Consider the following 19,985-nt stretch of genomic DNA (forward strand, 5'->3'; position numbering starts at 1 on the left):
ACTAAAACTAGAAGGGCACTCGGTGGAGCGCATACCTCCACCCTGTAATGCCTGATCCACGAGAACGTATCTGGCCAAATACATTTTTGAAATGTCGTGCTATATATCATTTTTTGAGCCCGATCTCTCACAATGGTGAAGAATCGCTTTAAATATTCGAGAAGTCGGATCTGGATTCAGATGTTCACCGAAATCGAATCATTTCTTCCTTGTCACACACCCAACCTGTCCACCAGGGTTCATCCGAATCCATCCACAACTTTTTGAGATATCCTGTACACAGACAGATAGAAAGGGGTGAAAACATTACCTCCTTCACCTTCGGTGGCGGAGGTAATGAATACAGATAGTTGTGGCATGTAAAAAAATTTTTATCGTATCTGAAGACATTCTACTTCATCACTTGAGGATTCCCCTGTTACGTTCCATCCATGTTTGCCCTTTTGTGATCGGTGTTTCTTGATAACCGCGTGCTTTTTCCCAGGAATGAATGCCATTGTGGCATTGTGTCACTTCTGTGAACTGCATGGCCCTCGGACCCTGTTCTGCACCCAAGCGCTGCATTCTCCATACCCAACACCAATGCAACCACCACATTGTGTACGAAGTTCCATTGCCCTGGATTCTGATGCATTGTGTGGTGTGGGCAATGGGCTGGGTGCAAAGTGTGAGGAGGGATTGGTGTTGCAGAGTGAGGGTGATGTGGACAAGGGTCTACAGATGAGGCAGGCAGCATCTAAGGGTGTCATACCGCAGGCCTCAGACATGTGTGAGGTGTGTGTCGACTAATTACTGTTCTTTTTACGTTTTTCTTTTTGGTTGTCTGGGGTTCAATTTGTGGTTTAAACTCGTTTTTTTTGAAAATCATGGTTAACGTTATTATTCTACGTATCGTATCATTGCACTCATGACGATTTGTGAATGTTGCTGTCTGAGAAGCAACCCTGAATGTTGGTCAGTGCAGGAATTTGGTATTTGTCCAAGGAGCCAGCTCACATTGGTCTGCTACACTTACGAAAGACATCGTGGGATCTTTAACATCCACAAAAGATATTTGTAGATTGCACACTCGTTTTAACGTCCATCCAAGGCTTGGTGCATTCACTGATGCAAAGACCTGCCTGCGAAGTACCAGGAAGACGGTTTCTAGTGTGGTCGTAAATCGAACCCGACTGGATATCTCAAAGGCGAATACGCTCGCTACCTCCGAGCTATCCTACCAGGCCCACACTCCTCCAGATAAATGTTTAAGTTATCGTCTTTAAAGTGAAATAAACTAGAACTTTCTTAATGTCTGGAAAGTACGTGTTACAAGTCCATCACTCTCGTTAATAATGGTCCATCACTGCAAGATATATGGATTGGTAAAGGCATTGTTTGTTTGTTTTGATCAGATGTGTTCATTCATATATTCTGTGACCGCTGTGCAGGGTTGTCAGTCTCTCCCAGCTGGGCACTGTGGATTTGTGAGCCGGGACACGGAGTCGGGCATCGTTTACGTATCGCAGCAGCTGCCGACGCGTCCTGAGCTTTGTGAAATGCTGCGGCAGGGTTGTGTGCGCAGTTTGAGCTGTGAGGTGCATAATAAACATTGAAAATTACATTTTGCTGTTTTTGGTCAAGCAGCATTACGACGTCACAGAATTGTTGTTTGTACATATTCGTTTTACATCGATAAACTACAAGGAGCAATTGGAGATTGCAGACCTTTTAGCAGGACTTTTAGGTGCTGATGTGTTATGTAATTAATACATTCCAAAACGTAATTGGTACATAATTAGTAGACTTGCGCTCCAATTCTATGGAATTAATAGATGTACTCGCATTTCAATTGTACGTAATTTATAGATGTACTCACGTTCCAATTGTACAGAATTAATTGATGTACTCATCTCAAGAGTGCGTTATTAATAGATGTACTCGCATTCCAATAGTACGTAATTAATAGATGTACTCAATGTTACAATGACACGTAGTCACGTTACAATAGTATGTCATTGGTGGATGTACTCACATTCTGTGCGGACGATTAAACGGACACAATTGCAATACCCTCTCCTCTGGTGAGGGTAGTAGATGGAGAGATAGGGATATCCTGAATTCAGGACCTCACCGATACATTTTGATGATTTTAACAATGATTTTCGTCGCACTTCTATGGTTTCCAGGTATACGAAGAACACGTAGGGCCCGTGTTTTTTGGAGACGAGCAACACGGCTACGTGCTCACCCACACATTTTATATCCGTGACGGACTTGCACGAGGTCTTCGGAGGCTGTACAGCCTGTTGATGCTCATGGCAGATCGAACCTTCTTGGTGTCCTGTTGGCCTTTCCTGCTCGCTCGCTTGCGTTGCCTCATTGTAGAGCTGCAGACACGAGCCAATGTGGTGAGAGTCGTCAGTGTGCAGTACTCTTATCTGTAAGACCGGTCCTCTCCCATATAATTCCACATGGCCACCTGTTTAACAGTGTTGTTCCAGGTCCCCAAAATATAAGTGCAGTATATAATATTGTTGCGGGTCGGGTGAGAAGACCACGGGGGGGGGGGGGGGGGAGGGAAGCTGTCTCGGGTTCCCATCAGACTGCCCGGAATTGCAGGCCGTCGTACACGCATGATTCCATGACGCGGTGGGTCGTTAACCGACCGTGAACGCCAATAACTCAACCACGTGACCTGGGGTCCTCCCGTCTATGGGTTAATCGGGTTATCTTATTAATCACGTGACCTAGTTACCGGGGGACATGCCCTCGGTACGCCTTGTTCGAACCAGATCACTTTACCGGATCAGATGCAGCCGAGCGACACTGCCAAGGACGTACCGGCTAAAAGTAACGGATCATTGGAAATAAAGTCCCGGCTCGGCTAGGACACGGACCATGCTGGATCAATGAAACAACAGACAAAAACTAGCTGGGAACATTTCAACAGAGGATTTATTACAGGCAGGCGAGGAAAGATTTGTGGCACAGTGAATGTTGTTTGTTGTTGTCTGTAGCAGGAATAGGAAGGTGAGAGGTGCAGCAATAATCAAGCAACTTACAAAAGCAGACACAGAGCAGAGTTATCCCGATATAATTCTTGTACAATCTTAACTTAAGTGAGGACAGGCACCAGGACGGACACACACACACACACACACACACACACACACACACACACACACACACACACACACACACACACACACACACACACACACACACACACACACACACACACACACACACACACACACACACACACACACACACACACACACTGAGACCTGGGAGTTCTCCATTCCACACTCTGAAACCTGCATATGGAGATAACAAACAACGGTGCACACATTGACTCATTCATAATTTCTTGGACTCATAATATATTTTCATTAATATTATTTAAAGACTCATAATACTCAATAATATTATTAATACTATCATTAATATGATGGAGAGGTTGGAGGGATATTTCAAAGAGCTGTTGAACCGGGAAGGCAGCAACGGCAAGCTGGAGCTTCCGTGTTATGTGGAGTTGGTGGAGATCACAGAGGACGACGTGCAGACAGGATCAAAAATTATGAAGAAGGGAAGAGCACCAGGCATTGATGAGGTGTGTACAGAGATTATTATTGCAATGGAAGAAGTCGCAGTCAGTTGGATGAAAAGGCTGTTGAACACATGTATGAGCAAGGGTTCAATTCCAGAGGAGTGGAGGACAGGGTTAATTGCGTCATTATGGAAGAAGGGTGATGTTCAACATCTGGGGAAGTACAGGGGCATTATGATCCTTAGTTATATAATCAATGTGCTGGAGAGGATGCTGGATGGAAGGATAAGGAAGAGTGTTTTGATCGGAGAAGAGCAACAGGGGTTTAGAAAGGGTAGGGGGATGACAGATGGGATGTTTGCCTTGAGACAGTTGGAGGTGCAAGGTGAGATGGCGTTGAGATTTGTGGACCTGGAGAAAGCCTACAACACTGTCCCGAGAGAGATGGTGATGGTGACACTGAGATGGATGGGAGTGCCGGAAGCAGTAACGTTGGTGCAAAGGATGTACGAGGGAACGGAAGGAAGAGTTTTGGTTGGTCCTTAGATGTTTGAGGAGTTCAGTGTGAACATTGGTGTAAGGCAGGGAAGCGCTTTCAGCTCACTCATGTTTATCATGGTGATGAAGCCGGTAAGCACAAATGTGAGCTTGAGGGGAAGTATGGGGAGGATGCTGGATGTGGGCAATCTGGTTGTTGTGGTGGAAAGTGGGTGAGAGATGCAGAAGGTATTGGAGGAGTGGAAGGAGGCATTTGGGAAGCATGGACTGAAGTTGAAAATGGAGAAGACTGAGGGGATGTGGGTTCGGCAGCAGAGAGAAGAAATGAATATCAGGTTAGAGGGGCCGAGCTTTAACGCCAGCCTACTTTTACGACCTGGAGACTGTGGCACTGACAGAGGGACAACAACAGAGGCTGCACGTTTGTGAGAACAACTTGGTCAGGAGGATTGCAGGAGTGAAGAGGGTTATAATTTTTATATAATATAAGAAGGAGGATAGATGAACTGAGGGAGGAGATTAATGGGGAGATCAGTGAAATGCCAGCTGAGATGGGCTGGAAACTTGGTGTGGATGGGGGAGAGAGAATGGCAAAGAGAGCAGATAGATTGAGGGAGCAAGGTAGGAGGAAAAGAGGTCGACTGCGGTTGAGATGCGAGGATGGATATCGATAAGGTTGGGGTGGAGAGAGTGGAGAGAGTTGGCTGAGGACAGAGGGAGGTGAAGGAGTATCATGGTTAAGGCAGGGCAGATGTTTGGTGTCATCAGACCTCACCCCATATAAAGGGAAGGAGAGGAGAACAACGACTCAAATACGTTTTCCTTGATGAGCACTAATTATGTTTTGCATTCTCTAGTCTAGTTTCACTTCTAGTCTTGTGAAGTGAAAATGTGCCCACTTTCTGTGTGATCCTTACCTTCTGTGATGCCTGCAGGTGTTTGAAGCTGAACAAGCTGAGGTTCGACAAAGAGCTCTCAGAATGAATTCGGCCTTTGTTCCAGGTGCTGCCCGTTCCCTCCCTTTGCTTACCCAGCACCATGACCTTTGGGCAGCAATGCACACTTCCTTTACCTGGTATGCTACATTCTGGATTGGATGCACTGCATCAGGCTTGCTCACCATTTCATGTTAGAATTGTGTTATCACCCACTGATGCCAGATGACATTTCTGCCGCAGGCTCCTGAAGGCATGTGCAAGCCGCTTGACAGAACGTTGCTTGGAGGGAGCACCAACTGAAGATACAATCGTGGAAATGGAGAAGCAACTTGGTAAGACCAATAGAATGTTCAACCTTAAACAAAAATTTTCATCTTGCACGCCATGCTCCATTATTCTCCGATAATGTTGAGTTCTGCGATGCTTTTGTTCCTTGCCTGCAGAACGAGAGGAAGAGGCGAGGTTAAGAGCTCATAGCCTGGCAGATGATGGTGAGCATGCGGCAGACGGAAACAAGTTTGAAACGACTACAACGGGTGACTCCACAGAAACCCTAACTTCCCTGTCTGAAGGCCATGAGCAGTTGTTGCCGAGTTGTCCCTTGCCAGGAGAGGGCTCCTGGGGACCAAGTGAGGGAGGTTTTCAGTCTTTGCGTCAAATGCGACAGGTTAGTGGAGGTTAGGAACATTAAGTTATGGGCAAATTAAACAATCTTCTATTATATAGAGATTAATCTTATCGGTAGTTTACATAAATAGTATATGCAGCATGGCTGGAGGTTGGAATATTGACTTAGCTAAAAATGTAGCCAAGTTCTTTGGAGGACCACCTGACCTCACCCATTAGTAAACTGTCTTCAACTCTGCGAATGAATCGTCGTTTTTGTTAAATCTAGCCATTTTTGAACTTTAACCTCAAACCTCTCTTATTCCTCTTCTGCTCCTGTGGGGTCAGGAATTGGTGTCCTCTTGAATGTCTCCTTGTAAGCGCTTGTTAATTCTGGTAATGTCAACCAAACAATGTGAAATCCACCACATAGTGGACGGAGGTTAAGTTTTCACCCGTCTGTCTATCTGTCTATCTGTCTGTCTGTCTGTCTGTCTGAGCAGGATATCCCAAAAAGGGATGGACGGATTATGACAAAACTTGGTGGACAGGTTGGGTGTCTGACAAAGACGAATTGAATTGATTTTGAAGATCTGGATCTGATAATTTTTTTTTTATAACCCAAGTGATTCTTCGCCATTGAAAGATTGGGCCAAAAACGATATATTATATTTGTCATGGATGGATTGTGACAAAACTTGGTGGATGAGTCGGGTGGGTGACAAGAACAAGCTGATTAGATTTTGGTTCAGGTCCAGATGCAGATCTGACCCATCAGCGGGATACAAAATGTAAACTATTCAACCTGGCGGAGGTATGCACTCCACCGAGTGCAGTTCCCGTTTAAATTTGTTCCCTGCATCACCATTCTCATGATTACAGTAATAAGAAAGTTTAATGGGAATTTATTTTGCATCATGCTATTTTGAACCCAGGTGTTGGGCCCAGCCTGGTTCCGAGTTGTGGCGTGGCACGTTCTGCTTGGCAACCAGGTGATCTGGCGTGGTGAAAAGGAGTCGCTGATCCGCTCTGCCTTTGTACTACTCGAGGTTTGACCTGCACTACATTCAACCAAATAGCATCATGTTTATAAAACCAAAAAATGCATCATGTGGTTCTACTACTAATTGCTGTTGTACATCCATTTTCATCATTCCATTATTACTTTGACATAATGTCATGCCACTGTCTTGATGTGCATTATCATGCTTTACGGCATACACCAAGCGTACTCTGCACATGTATGGTGCTTGCGCAGACGTTGCTGCCATCGGGTTGCGTCCGCACGATCCCCTATAGCAAGATGTATCAAGATGCGTACCGCTGCAATTTCCTGGGAATTGAATCGCATGTTTCTCTTCCACCCCACATCACTGCCTCTGGTAAGTCAACCCGTCTGCCTGGAAGTCCCTTCTTTGTACGATTATTTGCCAACAACTCGTACACAGCCATTTTGTGAGGGAGCATCATTGTACATCACTTTGTTTTCGTTACAAAAGCATATTTCCTCAGACTTCTCTTTGATTAAACCAATTTGCTGTGAACTGTCAATCTATCCCATTGTACTTACCCTTCCTTTCACAATGTAAAAAAAATCATTTTCCAAAATTACAAACAAAAACAGAAGAATCGATAAAGTACAATAATATCTACTGATGTCCTTGTTGTGCATGTGATGTTGTTGCGGGCCGTGTATCGGCTGCGAGCACGACCGCTAGGTGGAGCAGTAGGGTCGACTCTACCGAACACCCGGAATCTAGATCGTACCTTTCGGAAAACTCCGAGAGGTACGGGTCCCTTACGGTGAATCGTCAATTATTCCACCACGTGGGACAGGGTTATTTGCCAATCTTCAAAAATACCTAGAGATCCACGTGGCGAGTTTACCGAGTATTCACACCCTCGACGGCACTCATACAGGACGAGCCGCATGCGCGCTCGACCCGTGTGTGACCCGAGCGGATGGTCACCGAACTTCCGTCGGTCCCAAATGCACACTACTATGGCAACAACGGCCTCCTTTAATTCTCCCAACACGCACCACGTTAAACCAATGAAGAAAACACAAACACGAGCTGATACATTTAACACATGGGTATTTACCGTAGGTGGAGAAGGAGGGAAGCACGTTAGGGCAGAGTTATCACGACTAGTAGAAATGCAAGTATGTACAAGGCAAAAAGAGCATTTAACAAGTTACTACTTAAAGACGGGGCCCCAGACACACGTGCACACACAAATACCCCAAAAAGTAAATGGACCTTCCTGCCTTGTGCGGCCCTTGTCGATCCGATTCAGCGGGACTTGAACCCGCAGCTCGATGCCACTGCAAACACCGGGTACGGAGGCAGCACCAGGCTCCAGCACACGACGATACCCGAGCCAGCGACGAGATGCGGACTGAGAGCCAGACCACGCCAGCGACGAGATGAGCAGAGAGCCAGAGCATGCGCTCGAACAGACGGGGCGCAGATTGTTTCCCTCCGCGCTCGAGCCGACAACCAAAACTCTCCTTTGTTTCCAGCAGATCCGCCGCACTTATCCTCGGCTCTCCTTTCCTTTCTTTCTCTCCGGCTCCATCCGTTCAGGCGTGGCCCTCTCTCATTGGCTGCCCGATGGCAATCTCGCTCACATCCCTCTGACTGGCTGAGAGGGGCGCCATGCCCGTATTTGGAGCGAAATCAAAGATGCCAATGCCCCAAGGAAACCCCGCCTGGCTCATTGGACTCCACCCACGTACTTGCCGACACGCACGTAGGCCATGGCGTCGGTGTGAGGAAGCGAGGTGAAGCTGAGAGTGATGCTGCTGTTGTTGTAGTTGTAGTTGATTTAAAATATAAGAAAACCCTGACTATCAAAATAATTCCGCAGCACATGAACATTTAATTACCCATTAAACAAGGGACGGGGAGCTATCTATCCACATTTGCTTTTCAAAATAACTGAGCTATAGGTCCTGTATGTTGAGTGCTCATGGCTTCCAGATTCGTAACAATATATGCATAAGTTGCACCATCATGGTGGAACGTGTACATATATTGATGCTGTTTGTTTTTTTTTGTTTGTTTTTTTTTGTTTTCCAAAAATTCGGACAATTTGGTGGACAGGTTGGGTGTGTGACAATAACCAATTGCTTCGATTTTGGTGAAGATCTGAATCCGGATCCAGACACTAGAATTTAAAAAGTGATTCTTCACCATTGAGAGATGACTAAAAACCATATATATATATATATATATATATATATATATATATATATATATATATGTATGTGTGTATGGTATCTCAAAAGGTTGTGGACGGATTATGACAAAACGTGGTAGATGAGTTGTTGGTTAGGCAACAATAACAAGCTGATTAGTTTTTGGTTAAGGTCCAGATCCAGATCTGGCCTATCGGTGGCATACAAAATGTAAACCGTTGAGCCTGGTGAAGGTATGTGCTCGACCGAGTGCCGTTCTAATCACTGATACAGTATCACCTTGGGTAGAGCAGGAATTTCGAATTTGGTCAGGGTACCAGCACACTATAGCATACTTTAAAAAAGTAATTTGGATGATTTATCAACCATAAATGCCATGAGATGGCACAGCCATTTGCATTTGAATTGTGAATGCTAATGATATTGTGGTGTTGCTGAAAAATAAGAGCAGATTTTGATCACAATATAATCAGAGGGATGTGGAGGAGATCCCTAATGGATGTACGAGTAAGGGGATATATTTAGCAATCACCAACTGCTAGTTGTGCACCTGAAACACAAACTGAAAAAGACAGGAGTACCAGTGCAGAGATTGAAAACATTTGACATGGACAAACTGTGGGGCAGTAACTTGCAGGAACAATTTAAGATAGAGATACAAAATAGATTTGTTAGATAAACATAGAGATAAAAATAGAGATAAACAGCCTGGAAGATCATTCATGATGTATGTCGTTCTACTGCCAAGAAGATGATTGTTACAAAACAATCCAAGAACAAACAATGGATCTCTCCACAAACATGGAAATGTATCTAAGAAAGGAAGAAAATCAAACAAATTATAAGGATGTAGAACATGCAGAAGAAAAGAAAAGAAGAGATACAAAAATATTACACAAGAAGAAACAAGGAAGTGAAGAGAGCTGCAAGGAGGCATCAGAGAAAATACATCAACAATCTGGTTGGAGAAGCAGAAACAGCTGCTGAAAAGGAAGACTCAGTGATGGTCTAAGATTACATGCTAATGAGCGGCAGATAGGAATGGAAGTGATAAACTAATGAGATCTGAAGATAAATGGGAACATTGGAACGTATGAAGAGGTTCAATTGGAAAGGTGGATAGAGCATTTTAAGGAAGTTTTAAACCAGAGAGAAAGTTGGAGAGCAAGCTGATGTAGCAGCACCGACTGGAGGGGGTCTACTTTTTGAAATGGACCTATTCGACAGTCAGAGGTGAAAGATGCCATCAAATGTCTGAAGAGTGGAAAGGCACCAGGAGCGGACAACATTGATGCAGGGTAGTAGAGATGTAGTCTGGCAACATCAATTCATGTAAAACATAAACTGTTTAAGGAAATATAGAACTGGAACGGCACTCGGAAGAGCGAGAATACCTCCACCAGGCTGAACGGTTTACGTTTTGTATCTCACTGATAGGCTGGATCTGCATCCGGACCTGAAATAGAATCGACTTGTTCTTGTCACTTGCCCAACTCGTCCACCAAGGTTCGTTCAAATCCATCCACAACCTTTTGAAATATCGTGTACTATATATTGTTTTTGGCCCAATCTCTCAGTTCAAAAGAACCACTTGCAAAATTAAAAATTCCTCTTGTTTGGATCTTCACCAAAATCTAATCAAATTGTCCCTGTCATACACACAACCTGTCCACCAAATTTAATCTGAATCTGATCAGAAATTTTTGAGATATTGTGCTCACAGACAGAGAGGGGTTGAAACATAACCTCCGTCCACCTTTGGTGGTGTAGGTAATAAAGAAATGATACCAGAAGGATGGAAAAATAGACTCATAGTCAAGTTGCCAAATAAAGTGGACCGAACAGAGTGTGGAAACTGGAGAGCAATAATTGCTACCAAGTGCAAGCAAAGAGCTCTCCAATTTAATGTTAAATAGAATGCAAAATGCAGCGGACAGGGTTATTCAGAAAGAACAAGGTGGTTTCCGAAGGAACAGCGGGTGCAGAGACCAGATCTTCGTACTACGGACGATCGTCGAACAAAGCAACAAATGGAATTCAAATCTTTATCTAACTTTCATAGACTTTGAAAAAGCATTTGATAATGTGAGCAGCGAATCCATGTGGAAAATACTCACTATGGAATACGAGAAAAGTTTGTTGGGATGATAGCATAGATCTATGAAGGATTAAAATGTGATGTCATCTGCAGTTACAAGACATCTCCTGCCTTTGAGATCAGGGCTGCATGCTGTCGCCATTGTTATACCTCCTGGTACTAGATTGGGTGTTGAGAAAGACCACAGACCAGAATCCATTGAGAATTCAGTGGACCCAAAACGAACTGCTTGAAGAACTGAGTTTTGCAGACTACATTTGTCTCATGTCACAGACAAGACAGGGTATACTGAGTAAAAGTGACTCTTCTCCAGCATTATGCTTAGCAAGTGGGACTGTTCATGTTACTAAAACAAAGCATGAGAATGCAAACAATGGATGTTGACAGAATCACATGCAATGATTCAAACATTAAAGAAGTTAACAAATTAACATATTTAGAGTCGAAGGTCAACCCTACAACAGGAGGAGATGCAGATGTTCTACAAAGAATACAAAAAGCAGGAGGTGCATTCACTGAAATGAAATTAAATATGGAAAGCAATGAAATTAAGAATTTTTGATCGTAATGTAAAATCGGTGATTCTTGATGGATGCCAGTCCTGGAAAGTCACCAAAGGGACGACAGAAAGTGGCCTTTCATTTACAGCTGTCCTCAGAAGGTCCTACAAATCTTCTGGCCCGACCAGGTGAGTAAGAAAGATAAAGAGAGAATAACAGGAAGGAGAAATATCATGGAGGAAATCAAATTAAGAAGATGGAAATGGATAGATCACATATGACGAATGCAGAATGACAACATCGCAAAAAACGGAGTGGGCAGGCTAAGGGAGACTTGGTGATGAACTGTAGAAAAATAAACGGGAGACACGAGTCACCTGGACGCAACTCCAATACGTGGCACGAGACCGACAAAAATGGCTTAATTTCTTGAGGAGCTCCATATTTTGCCCAGCATGAATGGATCATCATAAAAAGAAGATATAATGAGAAAATGAACAGGATAGAACCATCATAAATGTATGTGGAAAAATTACGGGCCCAGACCGGGAATCAAATCCAGGTCCTCTGGCAAACTGTGCCAGTGCAATGCCATCTGAGCGACCCACCATGTATATATCCACCAACATAATATACCGTATTTATTCAAATAAAGCCCCCCCCCTCCTTTGAGAAATTTTTCATGTTTCAAGGGTGTCTAATAATAGCCCCCCTCCCCCCTCCCCCATCACCCGGTGTGAAACAATTGAGACAGCTGTAGCCTGTAGAGGGAGCCTGGCCCGCCTGGCCAGGCCGGGACCCGGCTTTGTTGACAGGTGTGTTTGACGGCGGTCAAGTCAGTGTGGTATCGTATTCTGCATAATTTATACCCCTCTACCTTGACAATACTTGTATCTTCATAATAAAATAAATAATAATAAAAAAATTGTATGTTTGTACATTGTCTCTAATAAAGGCCCCCTCCCCTCCTTGATCAAACTGGTATTCTAATAAACGCCCAGGGCTTATATTAGAATAAATACTGTGTGTGTGTATGTATATATGTATATATGTATATATATATATATATATATATATATATATATATATATATATATATATATATATATATATATATATATATACAGAATATTTTGTTACAGATCTGGAAGCCATATGCATTCAAACATACAGATGTCCCAAGAGTCAGTTATTCCGTTAAGTACATGTGAGACAGATCCCTTCCTTTTGTCTAGTGGGAGAATCAAAGGTGTGCGTTGCGATGTCCTTTTTAGGTAGGTTATTAAATCTTTACATCCAACGAACCATCCGACAAATCATCTAAGACCATCCAACAAACAAAGCGACAACACCACTGAACAAGCGCTTCACTCGCATAACCGGCGACTCGCTGTCCGAGGCAGAATCTCTGGCAGTTCCTTCTCGGCTTCCACAAACTTTGTAACTTCTTTTTAAAGAGTATGGGCACACGTGGAGTGGGGGCGGGGTTTTCCCGGCATGGCGGAAACCTCGCCCAGAAAGGGCGGACCCATGGGAGCCCCGTCCAATCAGGGCAGACAGTGGCGTCTGTTCCACCGAGCCCCCGCCCCGTTCGGGGAGGTCCATAAAAGTTACGACGCCATCTCAGCAGAGTTTGGTGGAGAGGAGGTCTGTGGACGAGAGTTCTTGGGGGGTCGTTCGTCGTGATTGTTGGGTTGCGCTGGATTTTGGAGGGTTGCGACAAGCGTTGCTGTGAGAGAGTCGTGGAGTTCGTACAGTGTTTTCAGTGAAAGGCTTGGAGTTCGTGAAGCAACCCTGAGAGCGGAGGGCGTTGGGCCCTGATCCCCGTCTCGGACTCCGCTCTACTCGACCCGGGCTCTTTCGCAGACACGGTCTCCAAGCGTGCGGCTGTGGACCGAGCCGTACGACCATTAACAGGTGCCGCACCACGTAGCACTCCTTTCCACAAAGACTCTCAGGTACCAAGAACTGCGACCCCAGCTCATCTCTCCCACTCTGGCTGCAGGGGTCTTTTAATAAATCGTCTGGGTGTGTGGGCCCGTCTTGTAGGTAGAAACTGTTTAAGTGTTTATTCCATCATTGTAAATTCTTGCTTGTATTTTCCACGATAAGTCTTGCTCTGTGTCTTCTTTATTGTAAATAGATTAATGTAGAAATGTTCCCAGTTCGTTTCCGTCCTTTCTTGCATTGGTCCACCATGTTCGGATCTGAGTTTAGGCGGGTTTTTATACCCGATAATCTGCTTATCTGAGCCGGCACGGCTTTGGCAGTTCCGTTTGACTGCACCCGAACCGGAGTTGGTAGTCGGTCGTTGGAACTCTACTGCAGTCGGTGGAGTGACCCGGTTCGAGCAAGATGTGCCAAGGGTGTGGTTCCCCGGTAGTCGAAATCGCGTAGTTAATTTGGTAAATTGGTTCTAGGCAAAAAGACCCTACGCTACGCGGTTGAGATATTGGCGTTCCACGGTCGGTTCAGCGGCCCGCCGGCTCACTGAGTTATCCGAGAGCGACGGCCTCCAATTCTGGGGAGTCTGGTGGAGACGAAGTAACTTTCCCCACCTTGTGGTCGTTCTCGCCACCGACCCCCGGCCCGCAACAATGTGTATATATATATATATATATATATGTATATATGTATATATATATATATATATGTATATATATATATATATATATATATATATATGTATATATGTATATATGTATATGTATATATATATATATATATATATATATATATATATATATATATATATATATATATATACAGTCAACCCCCGCTTTATCGCGGTTCACCGGTCGCGCCCCCGGTTCATCTCGGGTTTTCTCTTGGAACCTAACTAATTTTTTTTCTGTGGATTCCCCCGGTACATCGCGGTAATAATATATAAAATATAATTACTTAAGCAATAAATTATAACGCGTGGTGCTCGACCAGTCACACAACGCACGAGACAAAGTTTCGCTTGTGAACTTCGAATATTTTCTACGTTTTTTTCTCCAAGCCCCACGATGCCGCCCAAACGCCCTGCACTTTCTAAGGCTTCTGGCAAGGAACCGAAGTGCCAGAGGAAGGTCCTGACGCTCCAAGAGAAGGTTAAGGTGCTCGATATATGCTTCGGGAAGGGAAAAGGTTTGCCGCCGTTGGAAGAGCACTGCTCGTACCCAGCACCTCAAAACCGACCAGACCAGACGAGTCGATTTTTTGGGGGAGGGAGGCGTCCATTCATCGCGGATTTTGACTTAGCGTGGGGAGGTTTGGAACGTAACCCCCGCGAGAAACGGGGATTACTGTGTATATATATATATATACATATATATATATATATATATATATATATATATATATATATATATATATATACAGGGTGTCCATAAAGTCTCTTTCCAATTTAAAAAATTTATAACAAAAGCAAATGAATAGATAAGCCTGTGGAAATTATTACAAAATGAGTAGATATTGAAGTTTTTTTTTTTTGGCTCATTTAAAACACTTCTATATGGGCACCATTAGTTGCACAAAGCACATCAAGACGGTATAAATTACAGGGTGTCCATAAAGTCTCTATAATTTATACTGTCTTGATGTGCTTCGTGCAACTAATGGTGGCCATATAGAAGTGTTTTAAATGAGCCAAAAAAACTTCAACATCTACTCATTTTGTAATAATTTCCACAGGCTTATCTATTCATTTGCTTTTGTAATAAATTTTTTTAAATTGGAAAGAGACTTTATGGACACCCTGTATATCCATCATCGGAATATTGACAAGTGGCTGCTGACTCAGTATTTCCTTCTATATGCTGTGTTAAACCTCTATAATCTGGAAATTTCACCATGACTTCACCTATCCCTGTACAATCGTTAGTGCATCACACGATTATACATTTTTCACAAGTTTTCTACTTCCTGATTATGCCACAAAAGACTAAAGATGAACAGGTATGATTTTTAAGAGTTTTAATCATTGCTTCGTATGTGAAAGATGCATGTTGGATTTTCAGAGCTCTACGTTTTGGTGGATATCCGCACACGGAGGACAGCCGAAGCCTGCTGTACGGGAGTTGGAACAGAGAGAGACAGTGCACCGTGGGACAACCGGGACACGAGAAGTCGAAACGAGCGAACCCTGTTATGGCGATGCTGTGACTTCACCGTGAGCTGCGGTTGCCCTGGGGTATCAGAGCACGGCCCCACAGTGCTGAACAAACTGGAGGCAGCCCTGGAGAATGAGAGCTTGAGCACTGCTGTGGTGGAGCGCTGTCTTGTTTGCCTCAAAGAGGAGTGGATGAAGTAAGTGGTTTTGGGGAAGGGTTGTTGAAATGGGGATTGAACACTCCAAGAGTAGTCGGGGCATATAGAGCAAGCAAACAACCTGTGTGCGTATTTACCGTAATGTTTCCTGTGCTAAAATCACTTGCTGTGGGTCAGATTACCTGTAATCTTTCTTTCTTTTTTTTCCTGATAAAAAGGTTAATCAGGTTTCTTTTCTTTTTCCCTCTTTCATCCTGTTGTTCGCAGTAAAGTCAAGGTCTTGTTCAAGTTTACCAAAGTAGAACAACGATCGCACGAAGACACGCAACGCCTGCTTAGCCTGCTCGGAGCGCAGGATGATGCGAACGTCCGCCTTCTCAAGTTTTGGGTAACTGGTCTGAGTAAGGCCTATCGCTCCCATCTACTCGCTGCCAGCCGAGCCATGGCCAATTCCTGAGAGTGGGCCCCAACCCAAAATTTCTAAAGTGCATGACGTGAACCTGGTCGAGTGATTGTAGTTCAGTTATCCTCCACATTCAGTTATCTCAGAAAGCTGTGATTAATGTCTGACCGTGAAGTAAAAATGCTGCAACAAGTGGACATGAAAAGATGCCTCACATTGCTTGGACTGGAGAGGGAACCACCAGACACACAACCAAAAAGGAAGTTCTCAATGAAATCATGTTGAACATTGAACAACTTTGAAATCAAACTTATTTCTCAGTTCAAAAGGCAAGAATGCTCACCTTGTGCCTCATGATGTGCAGGGTCTTTATCTTTCAGGACACGGTGTAGGTGTACTCATAAACTTTCGAGTATTTTGTGTCCATCTATATCACACACTGTGTTTGGATTGAGAATGTAAGGTTTTTATTGCCAGAAGATCACGGTTGTCCTCTTGCTGCATGGAAGATGCTGGGGCGGGCCTGTTTTGGGTGATGGCCACTGCAATGCTCGGAACTCGGCCACGTGTGGTCGAACACAATTCTAATGAGCAATAAAAATGTAAAATAAACTTTCACAGTTTTCGTATGAAAATGAAACAAAGTGTTTTGAATCTTGTAAATGATTTGTAATGTGTTGTGCTTTTTTTGTGGCCCGATTTGGATGCAGCTTGATAACATTGACTTGTTTGGTTTCACAAGTCCCAGGTGTTTTGCAATACTATTGAAAGTCGATCTCAGATTTCAGGTCAGGTTGTTTGGTTTTGTAAATTATGATTTTTATTTGCATTGGCAGATTGGATGTACCATTTATTTATATATATATATATATATACCATCTTTCTTTGTATTGGAAATAGTCTCAACATTTTTGGAGGTCCTAAAAAGTTACTTTTTTATGTATTTTTTTTTTTTAATCCTCCCAATCGCCCCCCCTCTCTCATCCAACGTGTAAATGGACTCCCTTCCCTTCCCTTCCCCCCCCCCACTCCACTTCACCCCCTCAGTGTCAATAGATGCCCTCCCTCCCCTCTCCCGTTCGTGTTGAACATGAAACATCATATAATGATATAAATGAATTTACACTTAATTTCCCCCACTTGAATAAAATCACTACCATTGCTGGTGTCACAATACATAAAGGAGAGTGTGAGGGTAGACTTGCTCTCTGATCTGATTTATCCAGTTAATCGGGTCCGATAGGTTCAGTTTGGGGTGGAAAAACCCGCAAACAACCACGTGAGGTAATTTGACACCCCCAAGATCTGAGATCTGCGTCAGATAATGGAACCAACTTTGATGAAAGTCGAGGAAGTTGTTTATTGTAATTATTTGATATGACTTTACACACATGTGGTTAATTATAAAACCTGAGACCGCAGATAATCATCTTCTTTAATGATCACACAATTCGTCCCACATTCTTTTCTTGTGGGGTTGGCCGGGTGAGTAAGTTTTTGGCCAAGTCTTTCACGGACCAGCTGGCCAGTCCTGGTGCTCGATAAGTAATCATTGCAGGGATTTATAATTTGTTCATGGTGCCGATGATAGCTTGCCTACTCTGTGCAAAGGATACCAGGGGATATTTCATGTCCAAAAATTAATGCCGGCAGATGGGACACCAGTTTAATATCCATCTGAGGGACGGCGCACACTTTGATGAATCACCCTGCTATGGTCAGGTCAGGTATGGGAGCATTTGGTCAGCTGCATCGACTTTCTGCCGGTACTTCAGGGGCATTCGTCTGGCCATCCCCCAGGTTGCTGCCTGGACCATCCCCATCTTGAGATGCTGATCATCCTGCTCCACTCACGAGGCTCCCTCGATAAGATAATCTGGTGAGCAGGAACAGCATCAGGAAAACGAGTCACATGTCCATTCAGCCGCAGCTGACGCTCAGGGACTATGCAAGTAACAAATGTCATTTGGGTCTCTCAGCAACCACTCGTTGGACACAAAGTCCAACCAGCGATAGTCAAGGATTCTCTGAAGAGACCTGGTGCCAAAGGAATTAAGTCTCCATCTCAGATCCCTGGTCAAGAGTCCAAGTCTCACATCCATACAGCAAGACTGAAAGCACCAAGGACCTGAAGACTCGGACTTTGGTCCTCCTGCACAGGTACTGACAATGCCACACCCCATGATTCAGTGAATTCATGACTCCCCAGGACAGACCCAGATGTCTGTTGACCTCTGGCTAACAGCCAGCAGAGACATGAATATCACTGCCAAGGTAAGTGAATCTCTCCACAACCTCAAGTCCTCACCACAAACAGGAGCAGACAATTTAGCAGCATCCAAGATGTCATTGAAAGCCTGGATCTTGGTTTTCACCCAGGAAACCCGTAATCTCAGCGGCTGACTCCTCATTCAGTACCTCGAGGGCCCCAAAAAGAATAGTGAGAGTCTCCGCAAAGATGACTGCATCATCTGCGAAATGAAGGTCAGAGATCTTGACATTCCCAAGCAATGCACCACAGCTTGATCTCACTGACATCCTCTCCAGAATCCAGTCCATAGAAGTACTGAAAAGTGTGGGGGCCAGTACACACCCCTGACAAACTCCACATACATATATTGTTATATATGTATGTAAGACTGGAACAACTGGAAATAAGTCTCAGATTATCACCACATATCACAGCACTCGCAACTACAGAGTATAGTTCAGTCATCAGATTGATCAGTTTTGGTGGCATTCCAAGAAGAACAAGAATCCTCCAGAGGGAATCCTGATTCACTGAATCAAACGCTTTCCAGAGATCAACATAGGCTGCAAGCAACCCCTGCCGAAACTCTCATCTGTGTTCGGTGATGACCCGAAGGGTAAGGATATGGTCAATCAATGACCTCTGGTGTAAAGCCTGACTGCTCTGGGTGCTGGTGCTCAAGCAGATGATGGTGAACTCTATTAAGAATTATCCGAGCAAATACCTTGTTGCGTCACCCAGCGTCACCCCTCGGTAGTTGTTGCAATCCCAACGATCACCCTTACCTTTCCAGAGATGGACAACATTGCCCCTCTTCCAGTCAGTTGAGATGACGCCCGTGTTCCAGGCAGAGTACAGAACTGCATGCAACGACACGAGTACACCATTTCCACCAGCCTTGAGAAGTGTTCAGCATGGATGCTTCAGATTCCAGATCCAGATCCCATTTCAACCAGTTAACCACAGCAGGTGTCTCCACAAACGAAGGTGGACCACAGTTGATTGGAGGGACAGCAATAGGGATAGTATCACCCCTGACATCCAACTCAACAGCTGGTGGATCAGCCTGGTACAGCCGCTCAAAGTAACCGGCCCAGCGGGCCTTCACTTTGGACTCCTCTGTCAAGAGCCCACCACCCTCCGCTCAAATTACAGTACACTGAGGAATGGGCTTGGAGGAACACAATGCGTGAATTCCCCTGTAAGCAGGACAAGAATCACTTGATCACAGGTGATGCTCTACCCCTCACAGCTTCCTCGCACATTGGCCTCCTTGTCCACCCTTGGTGCACGTTCAGTTTTATGCCTCAACTCCCTGAACAGCTCAGCTCTGCCATTAAGCCTAATCCTGCGACTCTCGTCAATGTTATCTCGTGTCCCTTGAGAAACCAAATTCTTCTTCGACCTTCAGTGAGTTCAAAGACACCCACCGGAAACATCATCGATGGCGGTCGTGAAGACGATCCACAACTCTTCAGGATTCCCGAAAGCACCCAGACCCCCCAAATCCCCACTCAGCCTGTTTGCAAACTCCTCAGCTACCCTCTCATCCTTGAGCTTGCCAACATCCAGCCTCGGCTGGGATGGTACCATTGTCCTGGATTTAAGCTACAACTTCAGAGTTGCTATAACAAGCCTTTGGTCAGTATTGAGGAACCGAGCACTCCGGTAGACCCTGCAGTTCTGGATCATCCTCCAGCGAC

At 44.5% G+C, this 19,985-nt stretch overlaps 1 protein-coding gene across 7 annotated transcripts in view; it reads left to right on the top strand.

Moving 5' to 3' along the window:
• The window catches only part of FLCN (folliculin), a 24,255-nt gene extending 7,437 nt beyond the window's left edge, over positions 1–16,818 (top strand). For 3 of the 7 annotated variants that reach the window (XM_085856576.1, XM_085856575.1, XM_085856578.1), the window contains exons 2-11: positions 485–774; positions 1,431–1,577; positions 2,169–2,390; positions 4,966–5,105; positions 5,209–5,300; positions 5,412–5,635; positions 6,510–6,623; positions 6,833–6,956; positions 15,379–15,667; positions 15,896–16,818. In XM_085856576.1, the coding sequence (XP_085712702.1) occupies positions 487–774; positions 1,431–1,577; positions 2,169–2,390; positions 4,966–5,105; positions 5,209–5,300; positions 5,412–5,635; positions 6,510–6,623; positions 6,833–6,956; positions 15,379–15,667; positions 15,896–16,085 (1,830 nt within the window). In that variant the 5' untranslated portion in view covers positions 485–486 and the 3' untranslated portion in view covers positions 16,086–16,818. Of the gene's footprint in view, positions 334–484; positions 775–1,430; positions 1,578–2,168; positions 2,391–4,965; positions 5,106–5,208; positions 5,301–5,411; positions 5,636–6,509; positions 6,624–6,832; positions 6,957–15,378; positions 15,668–15,895 lie in introns of all 7 variants that reach the window. The other 4 variants (XM_085856580.1, XM_085856579.1, XM_085856581.1 and 1 more) reach the window with 2 other exon arrangements.
• The last annotated feature ends 3,167 nt before the right edge of the window (positions 16,819–19,985 follow it).

The sequence above is a fragment of the Eptatretus burgeri genome, chromosome 15 (genome assembly GCF_056783735.1).
Source record: "Eptatretus burgeri isolate ZD-2024b chromosome 15, Ebu_testis_v1, whole genome shotgun sequence".
Lineage (NCBI taxonomy): Eukaryota > Metazoa > Chordata > Myxini > Myxiniformes > Myxinidae > Eptatretus > Eptatretus burgeri.